This window comes from Jaculus jaculus, chromosome 17 (genome assembly GCF_020740685.1).
Source record: "Jaculus jaculus isolate mJacJac1 chromosome 17, mJacJac1.mat.Y.cur, whole genome shotgun sequence".
Classification (NCBI taxonomy): Eukaryota; Metazoa; Chordata; class Mammalia; order Rodentia; family Dipodidae; genus Jaculus; species Jaculus jaculus.
In genome coordinates this window covers 65,402,144-65,416,691 of record NC_059118.1, presented here as the reverse complement: position 1 = coordinate 65,416,691, position 14,548 = coordinate 65,402,144, and the positions used below count along the sequence as shown (strand labels likewise).

At 48.5% G+C, this 14,548-nt stretch overlaps 1 protein-coding gene across 1 annotated transcript in view; it reads left to right on the top strand.

Annotated features, from left to right (window-relative positions):
• Positions 1-2,052: 2,052 nt before the first annotated feature.
• The window catches only part of Cdyl (chromodomain Y like), a 122,622-nt gene continuing 110,126 nt past the window's right edge, over positions 2,053-14,548 (top strand). Inside the window, exon 1 of the mRNA XM_045137001.1 lies at positions 2,053-2,104. Coding sequence (XP_044992936.1) covers positions 2,081-2,104 — 24 coding nt within the window. The 5' untranslated portion in view covers positions 2,053-2,080. The remainder of the gene's footprint in view (positions 2,105-14,548) is intronic.

The following is a 14,548-nucleotide window of genomic DNA, read 5'->3' as shown; positions in this document are numbered from 1 at the left end:
TAGCTCTTGCCTTCCAGGAGCTTACAATTGCGGATGGGCGTGTGCGCCCTGGACGTGATCCTCCCCTGCGACCGAGCCCCGAGCTGCCCTGGGAGGAAAGGGGCGCTGGCTGGAGGCGGGGCAGCCTCGGGGAGACTTCCCTAACCCGGAACCCCCAAGGCGGGGATCGAGGCACCTTGAGCGGTGGATGAGTTGGAGAGTTACATCTGGGACGATTGTCAAGGAGTTTGATTGTGGGAGTTTGATGTGCGGGAACTGAAACTCCAGTTCATTGACCAAGAACTTTTTTTATATGGAGAGGTGGTGTCGGGGTGGAGACACGCGCGAATGCCGCGGGAGCCCCGATGGGGGAAGTCGCGAAGGACACGTTTCCAGATGGCGTCGGGGAGGGAGTTTGGGATTCGGGGGCTTTGCTGGCGGTGGGGGCCGCAGATACAGGCATTTAAGGGGCTGGCGTTCGGGTCTGCGGGTGTTAAGATGCTCTGGGGCACAAATGAATTGCGAGAAACAGGGAGCAAACTAATGGGAGTTCGGATTGCATGGAGCACCGGAGAGAGGAAGCCCTGGGAACGCAGCAGTTATAAACTGGCGAACCCGAAAACTAAATGTCTGCAAGGCTCCGAGGGGAAGTTGCACTGCTGTGGCCGGAGGGTTCCGAGTCCTCGGTTGTTTGGGGGAGCCGGAAGCCTCTTGTCTGCCTACGGGGAAACGTCTAGATGCCAGCCGGTGAGCTGAGCTTTGCCCAGTCGCCTACAAAGTAAGGAAGGGCCAGCGTCCTGCAGCCCACGCCGAGGGCAGGTCGCGATGTCCACCAGGCTGCCCCGCGCTGAGCATCTCCGCTGACGGCCTCGTCCGAGGGGCGCACACCTCGGGAGTCCCCACCCCGCGCCCTTCGGAGGAGGTGGCCGCTCCCGGAGGCCCCACGCCCGCCCTCCCTCCCGCCCTCGCTCGCTCCCTCCTCCGGCCGCGCCCGGCTCCCGGCCCCGGCGGGGCGCGCTCCGGCTCTCGGCTCCGGGTCTTGGCTGCGGCCGCCGGGGGCAGCGGGCACGTGGCAGGGCGGGAGATCCCACCTGGGCCGCCCGGGTTCGGGGCTGGGGCGGCGCGGTGGGCGCCCGGCGGCGGCTCTCGGGGAAGGCCGGTGCCGGGGAGAGGGGGCGGTTTCCTGGCCGTGCCGTCGGGGCGGGGGGCTCCAGACGCGGGGCCACCCTGTCGCCGGGTCCCCTGGCCAACTTTGTCTTGCGGGTCCCCGCCCGAGCGGCCGGTACCCTCCTCGTCCTCCTCTTCCTCGGGAATCCTCGAAGTCCCGGGCGCGCCCTCCTCCGGGCGACGTGCGCCCACGTCGGGGCAGGCGGGGGTGCGGCGCCGACCCCCCTCCACGCCGGGAGCGAGCGGGACTCGGGACTCGGAGCCCCGCCTCCCGCCGCGGGCCCCGCCCACCGCCCCGCGGGCCCCGCCCACCCCGCCCGGCTCCTCCCCTTCCTGCCGGCTCGCTCGCTCGCGGCGGGTCACCGCCCGCGCCGGAGCCCCGAACGGAGCCCGACTCCCCTCGGCCGCCCCGCCCCGCCCCGCCCCGCCGCCCGCGAGGGAGGACGGCCCGAAAACCCGGAGCGCGGGAGCGCGGCGCCGCCGGGCTACAGGCGGCCGCACTGGGCATGCTCAGTGGCCGGGGCAGGTTTTTTTTTTTTTTTTTTTTTTTTTTTTTTTTTTTTGGTCGCAAGTAGGAAGCTTTCTGCACTCGAGCGGAGAGAGGGCAGCCGCGATCCCGCCGCCCCAGCGCGCCCGGCCCCGGCCCCGGCCCGCGGCGGGCAGGATGAGCCCGCGCCCCAGCCCCGGCCCCAGCCGCAGCCGCAGCCGGCCCGCCGGGCTCTGAGCGCGGGGCGCCCCGGGCGCGTTGCGCAGCTGCTCCTGCGCACAACCCCGCCGCCGCCGCCGGCCGCCCAGTGAGTGCCCGAGGCTCGGCGGGGGCCCCCGCGCCCCGGCGCCCGGCCGAGCAGGAAGCGCAGGCCACGCACGCCGGGGGGGACCCAACAAAGTGTCCGGGCGGGCGGGCGCCGCGCCCCGACCCCGCCGGCCGCGCGCCATGGCCTCCGAGGAGCTGTACGAGGTACCTCCCTCCCCCGCGCCCCGCTCCCCTGCCCCGCCGCCCCCGCAGGCCCGCGGACGCACTTTGCGGGACGGGAAGCCCGGCCGAGCCCCGGGGCCCGCGGGAGGCGCGCGGAGAGTTCCCGGGGCCCGCGGGGAAGTGGCGCTGACGCGGGTGACCGGCTCCCGCGGAGCCCCGAGTGCCGCCGCCCGCGTGGGTCGTGCGCGCCGAGCCCCCCGGCGGGGTCCGCGGGCGGTGCCGGGGGGTTTCCTGTCCATTTCACCCCGCGTCGCGGGCCGGGTTCTGCGCCCGTGGGGGCGGGGCGGGGCGCGGGCGGGGGCCGGGCCCCTCGCCCCTCTGGCCGGCTCCGCTCTCGGGTGCGGGGGGACGGGATGCGGAATATCACTCGGCGTTGACCACATGCTCTGATCAGGTTTAGCATTGTGGCCGGAGCCGGGACATTTTCAAACTGAACGCCGGTCCACTCCGGCCGCCACCCCGCGAGCGAGCAAGGGGACAGTCGGGACGGTGAGCTAGGGATGGGTCGGCCAGCCTCAACTGTAACGTGGAGAGTTATCGGTCTGGATCTTCGGGCGCATTGGTTCCGAATGTGTCGGTGTAACTTCGTGACGTGTTTCAAAGTAGACGTCCCAGGAAGACAAGTGTGGAAGACTGTTCTTTTGGAGAAATGATTGTCCGTTTTCATATATTTGTAAATATATCTTTTTATTAAGAGGCTTGAAACTTCTGATACCCTCCAAATTCATCTTTACGATGATGCCTTTAGGGACCTGAGTGTTTAGATCACTTGAGCCATTTGGTCCCCAAGTGATCCCTACAAGGCGTGACTCTGTGCGTTTTGTTGCCATTGGCATAGAATGGGGGCATTGTTGACAACAGTGACCATCTTCCTGCAACTTTTTCTTGATGTTTTCTTCCTAAAACCAAAGTTTGGGAAAGTTGTGAATAGGAGGTTACCTACGTAGAATAATGGTAAAGCTCTCTTTCCTCACATGGTGTGTGGTCAGCAGGCCTTAGCCCACTCTGAAAATGCCCAGTCCTTTTTAACCACTTTACACTTTAGCTGTGCCCGGGTGTACTCAAGACACTGTTAGAGAAAACTCCCTGTTACTTTCAAGGAGCTTCCCTTCCAGGTGAAAGCGTTTGGTGTGGAGAAGGGCCTGAAGTAGAGGGTAGGATGCAGGGGGAGAAGCTTCCTGGCGTGGTCGAGGGGAGTCCTCAGTGTAGCATGGCCCTGGTTTGCTCGCCATCAGACCTCTTGTTCCATTGCTTGGCCCTGAGCGTTTGTTTTTGCGGTAGTTTCTGTGGTTCTAAGTCATGCGTTTGCTTCTGTGGCTGCAAATCATCATTTCTGTGGGTATTGGGCCCGAGGAGCACCTTATACATGAGTTGTATCCTGTACAGATCAAGATAATCTGGAGAACATTGACTACTTTGAGTAGGGCTGCATTATGAATTAATAAATTTACTTGAGTATTCCGTGTTTCCTGGTTTTCTACTTGCTGTTTTTCTGGTAGAAATGATAAGTAAGTAACATTCTGCCCTGTAGTGTTCGTTCAGCGTGGTTTTTGTTTGTTTGGTTGGTTGGTTGGTTGGTTGGTTTTTCAAGGTAGGGTCTCTCTAGCTCAGGCCGACCTGTCAAATTTAGGGTGATCCTTCTGCCTCTGTTGGAATTAAAGGTGTGCGCCACCACGCCTGGCCAGCGTGTGCTTTTGAATGGCGGCTCTATAGGGAGAGAGGGAGGTATGAGATGGTCCCAAACCCTCAAGGATGAGTATCTGATGGGGAATAAATACAAGCACCTTGCAAATGAAGGGTAACCCCTGCACAGTTGAGACTTTGAATATGGGTTTTGGTTTAGTTTTTTCTTTTGGGGGGGCAGGGAGGTGTCAGGTATGATCAAGGTGGTCAGTGTGAATGTGTGGTAGGCACGTTGTGGTCAGTGTCTTTTAGGTTGAGTTTTCTAACTTCTCTACTGGGAGGAAACACTAACTGTATTACAACTAAAAGCTGATATTTGAGCCAGGCATTTGACCAGTGCTCAGGAGGCTGAGGCAGGAGGATCCAGGTTAGCCTGCGCTGTATGTGCAATCCTGACCCAAAAGTCAAAAAAAGGAAAGAAAGAAAGAAAATTGACATTTGAGAGGTTTGCATTGGCTGGAGAGATGGCATGTTGGCAAAGGCACTTGCTTGCAAAGCTCCATGGCCTGCGTTTGATTCCCCAGTACCCAGGGAAAGCCCGATGCACAAAGTGGCACATGCATCTGGAATTTGAAGTGGCAAGAGGCCCTGCCTTGCCCATTCTCTCTCATTTTTTAAAAAGTAATCTTTTTTGATTTTCCAGGTAATAGCTCACTTGTAGCCCAGACTAACTTGGAATGTACTCTATTCTCAGGCTGGCCTTGAACTCACAGTGATCCTTCTGCCTCCTGAGTGCTGGGATTAAAGGGATGTGTCACCATGCCCAGCACGAATATATATATATATTATTGTTTCTCGAGGTAGGATCTCACTCTAGCTCAGGCTGACCTGGAAGTCACTATGTAGTCTCAGGGCAGCCTTGAACTCACGGCATTCCTCCTACCTCTGCCTCTGGGGTGCTGGGATTAAAAGCGTGTGTCACCACATCTGGCTAAAAATACTTATTTTTAAAATATTACTTATTTGCAAGGAGAGAGAGACAGTCAGAATGTACACGCCAGGGCTTCCAACCACTGCAAAAGAACTATAGACACATGTGACACTTTGCATCTGGCTTCACACGGGTACTGGGGAATCAAACCCAGATGGTTAGGCTTTGCAGGCAAGCGCCTTAACCAGTGAGCCATCTCTCCAGCCCCCAATTTTTTTTTTTTAAAGAAAGCTTTACATATCAATTGAGGCGGGATGTGGAGTAACACTGGTGGTTACTGGACTCCAGCTCAGTCACATTTGGTAAATTAGTCTTGAAAGTTCAGTTTCCTCATCTGTGAAATTTGGATCAATGTCTCCCTCACAGTTGTGAGGTTTAAATGAGAAAACATATAAAGCAGATCCCTACTCTTCCCACAGCAGGCATGTAATGGTTAGTGATTATAACTGTTCTGGAACTAATCTAAAATTCCCACGAGTAAGGCCCATTCCTGTTTCAGACACTCTAGAATAGTGTGGTTTGATCGGAGGGTCTTATTTGTGGGGCCACCACAACACACACTGAGCACCACAGTCTGACAGGCCACACAGATTATTAAGATGACGTAGTCACATCAAGGGGTGTTTGCTTATGATGTTTTCTCTCATTATCCCCAACTTGGAGGAAGTTTCATATTAAGCCTCAGGTGGTACAGATTTGGAGTCTTGGCAACTGGGGGATGCAGCGGTTTCCGCTGAGCACGAGGCTGGATGGGAGGGTGGTTCTTCATTAACTTGGGTGAGTTGCCTGGCTGCTAAGCCTTACTTTTTTCACCTTAAAGGAATAAATGTCTTCAGTCTTAGCGTGGGACCTGGTGTACAGTAGTAGGTCCTTAATGCTGTTAAGTGTCCATTGAAACTATTATTTAAAACACTTTTTTTCTTTGTAGTAGTCTCCCTCTATCTAGCCCAGGCTGACCTGGAACTCGCTCAGGTTGGCCTCGAACTCAAGGCAGTCCTCCTACCTATGCCTCCTGAGTGCTGGGATTAAAGGCATTTGCTACCATGCCTGGCTATTGTTTTTTAATTTTTATTGACATCTTCCATACATACAGACAACATATCATGAGCATGAACCCCTCCCACCATCCTCCCTTCTCTCCCCCCCCCCAGTCCTTTTTTTTCAGCTTGTCTCTCCTACTTTGATATCAGTCATCCTAATATGTGGGTCTTGTGTAGGTTAGCCTCAGCCGCTGTGAGGTCAGGAACACTACGGAAGGCAGTATGGCAAAACTGCCCTCCTCCTCTTGGCTTTTGCGTTCTTTCAGACTCCATTTCTGCAGTGGTTCCTGAGCCTAGGAGAGGCTGCTAGAGATGACTCAGCTGAGCATGTTGCTTCTTACAAGTTGGTGAGTTTTGAGTCTCCCCAGGGATCACTGCCATCTGAAAAGAGAAGCTTCCCTAACCAAAAGTGAAAGTAGCATTAATGTATGGGTAAACTGGTGGTCAAAATGCATCAATTTAGTCAGACAACTGAGACTGTTTTGTGAATCAAAAGGGAACAGATCCTAAAGAAGTTGGGTGAAACACCAATGTTCTAGAATTGGAAGAGCTGCTATTAATTGAAGGATAAGAATAGATGAACTTGGGGCTGGAGAGATGGCTTAGCAGTTAAGCGCTTGCCTGTGAGGCCTAAGGACCCTGCTTCGAGGCTCGATTCCCCAGGACCCACATAAGCCAGATGCACAAGGTGGCGCATGCATCTGGAGTTCGTTTTCAGTGGCTGGAGGCCCTGGTGCATCTATTTTCTCTCTCTCTCTGCCTGTTTCTCTCCCTGTCACTCTCAAATAAATAAATAAAAATAAAGGAAAAAAAATAAATGAACTTCTTTTATCTCCAGCAGCTAGGATTAAGGAAAAACAGATTTATTTTTTAATTAATTAATTTGACAGAAAGAGGGAGAGAGATAGAAAGAATGGATGCGCCATGGTCCTGGGGAATTGAACCTGGGGAATTGAACCTAGTGCGCCCATTCTGTCTTACCTGCTAGCCCCCCCAAATAAGTAAGTAAGTAAATAAATAAATAAAATATAATGTGCCCAAGCATTGTGGAATTGTTACTGAAGCTAGTTAACATGCATTACCTCACATAGTTATTTTTGTGATGAAAACAATGTCTAGTCTTAGTATTTTTCAGCACTACGGTATATCATCACTAACCATGGTGACTGTTGCTATGCAGTACATTTCTTAACCCTACTCTTCCTACATCTTCCCAGCCTGTCCTGGCTCAGTGACTCCAGCCTCTAACAACCTGTGTCTCCTCTACTGTGAGGTCACCTTTTCTGTAATTCCCTGTAGGAGTAAGTTCTTGAGATATTTGTCTTTCTGCCCCTGGCTTTTTTCACTTGTCATGGCTTCCAGTTCCACTGATGACAGGAAGTTTTTCTTTGTAGTTTTCCATTGTGTATCTGCACCATGATCTTTATTCAACCATTGGCTGACCCCTAGGATTCCATATCATGGTCCTTTTGAACAGTTCTGCATTAAGCAGGGGAGTATAGGTGCTTCCTCAAGGTACTTGCTCTATTCTTTGGGATACAAATCCAGAATTGGGGTTGCTGTATTATCTGGTAGTTTTCTTAACTTTATTTATTTATTTATTTTTAAGGTAGGGTTTCACTGTAGCCCAGGCTGACCTGGAACTCACTATGTAGTCTTGGGGGCAACCTTGAACTCACCATGATGCTCCTACCTCTGCCTCCCAAGTGCTGGGATTAAAGGCATGTGCCACCATGCCCAGTTGTTAATTTAAAAAAAAAAAATTTTCATGTGTGTATTTGTAGGGGTCTGGGGGAGGCCAGAGAAAAGAATGAGAATGGACCTGCTAGGGCCTCTTGCTGATGCAAAAGAACTCTAGACATATGGGCTGTTTTGTGCATCTGGCTTTACTTGAGAATTGAACCTCAGCTGATGGGCTTTCCAACCAAGCACATTTAACTGCTGAGCCATATTTTCAGCCAGTGGTTTTATCCTTTATATTGTATTTGGTATTTTGAGGGAGGGTCTTACTCTAGCCCAGGCTGACCTGAATTCACTAGGTAATCTCAGGGTGGCCTCAAACTTAACAGAGATCCTCCTACCTCTGCTTCTGGTATTAAAGGTATACACCACCAAGCCCAGCTTGAACTGACCTTTTGTACATGGGGAGAGATAAGGATCTAGTCTCTCATATGTGGACACCCGGCTTTGTCCAACACCAGAGTCCTTTCTCCCTTGGGTGCTCTTGGTACTAGCTGGCACCATTCTTGGAAAACATTTGTCTGTAAGTGTTTGGCTTTGTTTAGGCTTTCTGTTATGTTCCCTTGGTCTGTGTGGTTTATGCTGGTACTATGCACTTTCATTTATGCCAACTTTAGAGCGAGTGTGATGCCCATGCCTTTAATCTTTTTGCTCAAGATTGCTTTGGCAAGTTGGGATCCTTTTGCTTTTCTGTATAAATTGTAGGATTTTTTCCCCCTTCTGTTTCTGTGCAGATAAGGCGTCTGCCTACAAAGCCAAAGGATCCCGGTTCAAATCTCCAGAATCCACGTAAGCCAGATACAGAAAGGGGCACATACATCTGGAATTCATTTGCAATGGCTGGAGGCCCTGGCATGCCCTTTCTCTTTCTCTTTCTCTTTCTCTTTCTCTTTCTCTTTCTCTTTCTCTTTCTCTTTCTCTTTCTCTTTCTCTTTCTCTTCCTCTTCCTCTTCCTCTTCCTCTTCCTCTTCCTCTTCCTCTTCCTCTTCCTCTTCCTCTCCCCCCCCCTCAAATAAATAAATAAATAAAATATATTTTAAAAAATTTTAAAAAAGAATGTCCTAGGTATTTTAGGGTAATGCTGAATCTTTAGATCATTCCATGCATGTTATGTTATGGATAGTCCCAGTCTATGAACATAGGACAGTTTTTTTTTCCCCCCCAGGTAGGGTCTTGCTGTAGCCCAGGCTGACCTGGAATTCACTCTGTAGTCTCAGGTGGCCTCGAACTCACAGTCATCCTCCTACCTCTGTCTGAGTGCTGGGATTAAAGATGTGCCGGCGTTTCGTGTCTTATTTCATTTGTCCGTGTCCTGTAGTATTGCGTGTCTGCCATAAGCCCGAGCCCTGTACGTGGTTAAATATGTTTCTAACTGTTTTGGCTTATTTTCTTTTGGCTACTTATTACAAACGAGATGGCTAGCTTGTGTTCTTTTTGAGATGGTAGCTATTAGCATATGGAAGCCCTGCTGATTTTTGAATGTTGATTTTATACCATACAATTTTGTTAAAATTGTTTATTAATGCCCAAAGTGTTTTTTTTTGGGGGGGGGTCTTCAGGGTTTTCTGTATATGAAGAGACAGTTTAGTTTCTTTTCAGATTGGATGCCTTATACTTCTTTTGCCTAATGGCGTTGGCTAAGGCTCTTTGTACTCTGTTGAGTGGAGGTGATAAGGGTGAACATCCTTGTCTAGTTCCAGAGCTTAGCAGGAAGGCTTTCAACCTTCCCTTTCAGCATGATGATATCTATGGTGTTGCCTGTTCGCCTTTTATTTTGTCTTTATCTGATTTGTTGAGGGTTTTATTTTTGTTAATATTTTATTTTTATCTATTGATTTGAGAGGGAGAGAGAGAAATGGGTGCATCAGGGCCTTCAGCCACTGCAAATGAACTCCAGACACATACGCCATCTTGTACATCTGGCTTATGTGGGTCCTGGGGAATTGAATCCGGGTCCTTTGGTTTTGCAGGCAAGCATCTTAACCACTAAGCCATCTCTCCAGCCCAGGGTTTTATTTTTAATCATGGAGGGATGTTGAATGTTGTCAAATGCTTTTTCTGCATTCATTGAAATGATCATAGAATTTTTGTTCTCCATTCTGTTAATGTGATATTTTATTAATGTATGTATATTGAATCATCCTTGCATCCTAGAAGGAATTCCATTCATCCTGGTGGGGGTGTATGTGTGTGCATTTTAATGTGCTACTAGTGAAGGTTGGTAGTATTTTGTTGAGTGTTTTGATGCCTACATTCATTGGTACATTGTTCTGTGGTGTTCTTGTTTGGTTTTTGTATTAGAGAAATATTGACCATGGAACCTGAGTTTGAAAGTCTCCTGTCCTCCAGTTTTTTTGGAAGGATTTGAGAAGGTGGTGGTAATGTTTTAAGCTTTGGGTCAGTTTCAACTGTGAAATCATCAGGCTTTGCTTTCATGAGAGGCTTTTTATTATTGATTAAATCTCCACGCTTACTTCTGTTAATATTAATGTAGTTTGTACTTTATAATTCAGTCTTGTTCATAACAATGTCTTATGATCCTTGTGTTTCTATAGTGTCCATTATAATGTCTCCTTTTTCATCTCTGATTTTATTTATTTAAGAGAGAGAGAGAGAGAATGGACATACCAGGGCCTCTAGCCACTGCAAATGAACTCCAGACACATGTGCCACCTTGTGCATCTGGCTTACTTGGGTCATGGGGAATGGAGCCAAGGTCCTTAGGCTTTGCAGGCAAGCGCCTTAACCACTAAACCATCTCTCCAGCCCTCTTTAAAAAAATTTTTATTGACTACTTCCATAATTACAGACAATAAACCATGATAATTCCCTCTCCTCCTTCACTTTCCCCTTCACAAATCCACTCTCTGTTATATCCCCTCCCCTCAATTACTGTCTGTCTGTCTGTCTCTTCCTTTCTCTCTCTTGGTTTTTTTTTTTTTTTTTCAGTGTTTCGAGGTAGGGTCTCACACTAGTCCAGGCTGACCTGGAATTTACTATGTAGTTTCAGGGTGGCCTTGAACTCACTGCGATCCTTCTACCCCTGCTGGAATTAAAGGCGGGTGCCACCGTCTCTCACTAGTCTCTTGTCTTCCTGTCATCCTCTTCCTTCCTTCCTGTTATGCCGGTCTTGTGAAGGTCGTGCCAGGCAGTTTGAGGTCATGGATCTCGAGGCCAATTTCTGCCTCAACGATTGCATTGTAAGCAGTCTGCCCTTCCATTCTCTGCAGCCTCTTCCCCAATGGACCCCTAGCCTGGGAAAGTGTGATAGAGATGTTTCAGCGCCTTTAGCTCCCCTAATACTTGTTTTACACAAGTGGGAGTTCTGTTGACACACACACACACACACACACACACACACACGTACTTGTTTCTTCTTGTTGCTGAACTGACCCGTCTGTAATTACACGTATCCTTTCTGGCTTTACAGTTTGGTAGAAGGGTAGCTGTTCTGTTTCGGGTGCCATTGTAGGGAATGTCTTTGCGACTCTTCATCTGTGTGTGTCTGTGTGTGTTTGCGGGTGAGTTAAGAGTCTATGGTGCAGCACATGCACATGGCTGGATGTAAATTTTAACATGAAGGCCAAAGGAGTGTTGTAGGTAGATACCTTCTCATTGTTGGACCAAAAGCTATGCACACTTAGTAAAAATTACAGGTAAGTTTTGATTTTGATTTTGATTATTTAAAAAAAATATTTTATTTATTCATTTACTTGAGAGAGAGAGAGAGAGAGGCTTGTACAAGCACGTGACTCCGGGAACTCCAGGAAAGGCTTCACTCCATTTGTAGGAAAGTCTGTACAATCACATGAGTATTTTATTTTTTTTTTTTAAATTTTTAAATTTGTATTAACATCTTCCATGATTATAAAAAAAAATCTCATGGTAATTCTCTCCCTTACCCAGACACTTTCCCCGTGGAAATTCCATTCTCCATCATATTACCTCCCTATCTCAATCATTGTACTTACATATATACAATACCAACCTATTCAGTACCCTCCTCCCTTCCTTTCTTTTCCCTTTATATCTCCATTTTAACTTACTGGCCTCTGCTACTAAGTATTTTCCTTCTCACGCAGAAGCCCAATCATCTGTAGCTAGGATCCACATATGAGAGAAGAACTTGTGGCGCTTGGCTTTCTGGGCCTGGGTTACCTCACTTAGTATAATCCTTTCCAGGTCCATCCATTTTTATGCAAATTTCATAACTTCATTTTTCCTTACCACTGAGTAGAACTCCATTGTATAAATGTGCCACATCTTCATTATCCACTCATCAGTTGAGGGACATCTAGGCTGGTTCCATTTCCCAGCTATTATAAATTGAGCAGCAATAAACATGGTTGAGCACATACTTCTAAGGAAATGAGATGAGTCCTTTGGATATATGCCTAGGAGTGCTATAGCTGGGTCATATGGTAGATCAATCTTTAGCTGTTTTAGGAAACTCCACACTGATTTCCACAATGGCTGGACCAGATTACATTCCCATCAGCAGTGTAGAAGGGTTCCTCTTTTTCCACATCCCCACCAACATTTGTGATCATTTGTTTTCATGATGGTGGCCAATTTGACAGGAGTGAGATGGAATCTCATTGTAGTTTTAATCTGCATTTCCCTGATGACTAGTGATGTAGAACATTTTTTTAGATGCTTATATGCCATTTGTATTTCTTCCTTTGAGAATGCTCTATTTAGCTCCATAGCCCATTTTTTGATTGGCTTGATTCCTTATTATTTAACTTTGTGAGTTCTTTGTATATCCTAGATATTAATCCTCTATCAGATATATAGCTGGCGAAGATTTTTTCCCGTTCTGTAAGTTGCCTCTTTGCTTTTTTCACTGTGTCCTTTGCAGTGCAAAATCTTTGTAATTTCATGGGGTCCTGGTGATTAATCTATGGTTTTATTGCCTGAGCAATTGGGGTTGTATTCAGAAAGTCTTTGCCAAGACCAATATGTTGAAGGGCTTCCCCTACTTTTTCCTCTAGAAGTTTCAGAGTTTCAGGTCTGATGTTAAGGTCTTTAATCCATTTGGACTTAATTCTTGTACATGGAGAGAGAGAAGAATCTATTTTCATCCTTCTGCAGATATATACCCAGTTTTCCCAACACCATTTGCTGAAGAAGCTGTCTTTTCTCCAGTGAGAATTTTGGGCCTTTTGAATTATCCCCGTGGTCATCGCCATCTGAAAAGTGAAGCTTCTCTAACCAAAAGTGAGAGTAGTGTTAATACATGAATATGAACATTAAGTGTAGTGCTTTCAGGGCAGCTTGTTGAGAAAATATATGCATTTAGCCAGACAAGAGCAGGCTTTATACCCCTACAGCTCTTAACCTCCCCTGCCATAGGCTTTATTTTTTCCCCTTGGCCTTTCAAGGTAGAGTCTCACTCTAGCTCAGGCTGACCTGGAATTCACTCTGGAGTCTCAGGGTGGCCTTGAACTCACAGTGATCCTCCTACCTCTGCCTCCCGAGTGCTGGGATTCAAGGCGTGCGCCACCACGCCCGGCTCTGCCATAGGCTTTTGATTAGGTTTTCAGTACCAGGTGGTCATTCATTTTTTTAAAATACTTTATTTATTAGAGAGAGAGAGAAGCAAATAGAACTGGTATGCTATGGCCTCTCTGGTTACTGCAAATGAACTCCAGACACATGTGCCACCTCGTGCATCTGGCCTTATGTGGGTCCTGGGGAATCAAACCTAGGTCCTTTGGCTTTGCTGGCCAAGCGCCCTAACTAACTGCTAAGCCACCTCGCAGACCCCGTTGGTCGTTCTTGCGAACTCACATAGATCACGTAGTGCAAGGCCTTCAGATCACTTTGACTCTGATCTCACTCACCTGAATGTAGATGCTTGTTGCTTGGCAAGGTATGGTGTTGTCATTTCATATGGACAATATTAGTTTAGCTGTACTTACATGTTTACCAAATGCTTTGATTTCCCAGTTTTCTATTTCAGTGCTTCCTTCTAGGATTTTTTCCTCGAGAATTTCGTATAGACACTTCTTTAGTGAAGCACTGTGTACAAAAGGTCAAATTTTCTGATTATATGAACCATCTTCATTTTTAATTTATCACACAGACGCACAGATTGAGAGACGAGGTGAGTGAGTATGGACATGAGAGGGCCTCCAGCTAACTGCCAACCAGCTCCGCACACATACACCATTTTATGCCAGTGGCTTTGTGTGGGTACTCGGGACTCAGACCCAGGCCAGGGCCTTCAACCACTGAGACATGTCTCTGGCCCCTTGTTCGTTCCCCTTTCTATGCATATATGAAAGTCATCGGCCTTTATTTTCTTATGAAATCAAAATCATCTCAGGTGTTTCCTTGATTCTAGCTTCTGGTTCATTTGAACTTCAAATTTATTCTCCTGTTTATCATCTTTTGGTTTTCCGAGGTAGGGTCTCATTCTAACTCAGGCTGACCTAGAATTCACTATGTCTCAGGGTGGCCTTGAACTCATGGTGATCCTCCTACCTTGGCCTTCCAAGTGCCACCACTGCCTGGCTTCATCTTTTTTTTTTTCCTTTTGGGAATTAAAAGAAAAATTACAGGGGTCAGGATGTCTGGGAAAGGACAGATGTAGCTGATAGAACTGTTGTGGTGAGCATGGTGTTCCTGTTCCGGTGGCTGTGAATGTGCCAAAGCTTCCTCCTCTGCGTCACCTCCCCTAACTCCTGACCCTGTGTTCCAATCTTGAGAAAGGAAACGGTGCCCAAGAGACCCCCCCACTACCATGTCCCGGTCACCCCCAAGAGCACCCCCGCTGCCACGCCCATAGCACACCTGACAATGCCCATCTTGACGTGGCCAAATCAGCGCAGCTGGGCTGTCAGATGACCCGCAGCCACCGGCGTCTCACTTTCGCCGGCTCAGCTCTGCCATCTTCATAAGTTCTCATCACTGCTTGAGCGTGGAGGGTCACTGAAAACTTGTCGGCAGTTAAAAGTTCCTGAACAGAAGGACCAAAATTAAATGCATCATGAATCTGAGGTGTGTTGTATTGTAGCCTTGTGGTAT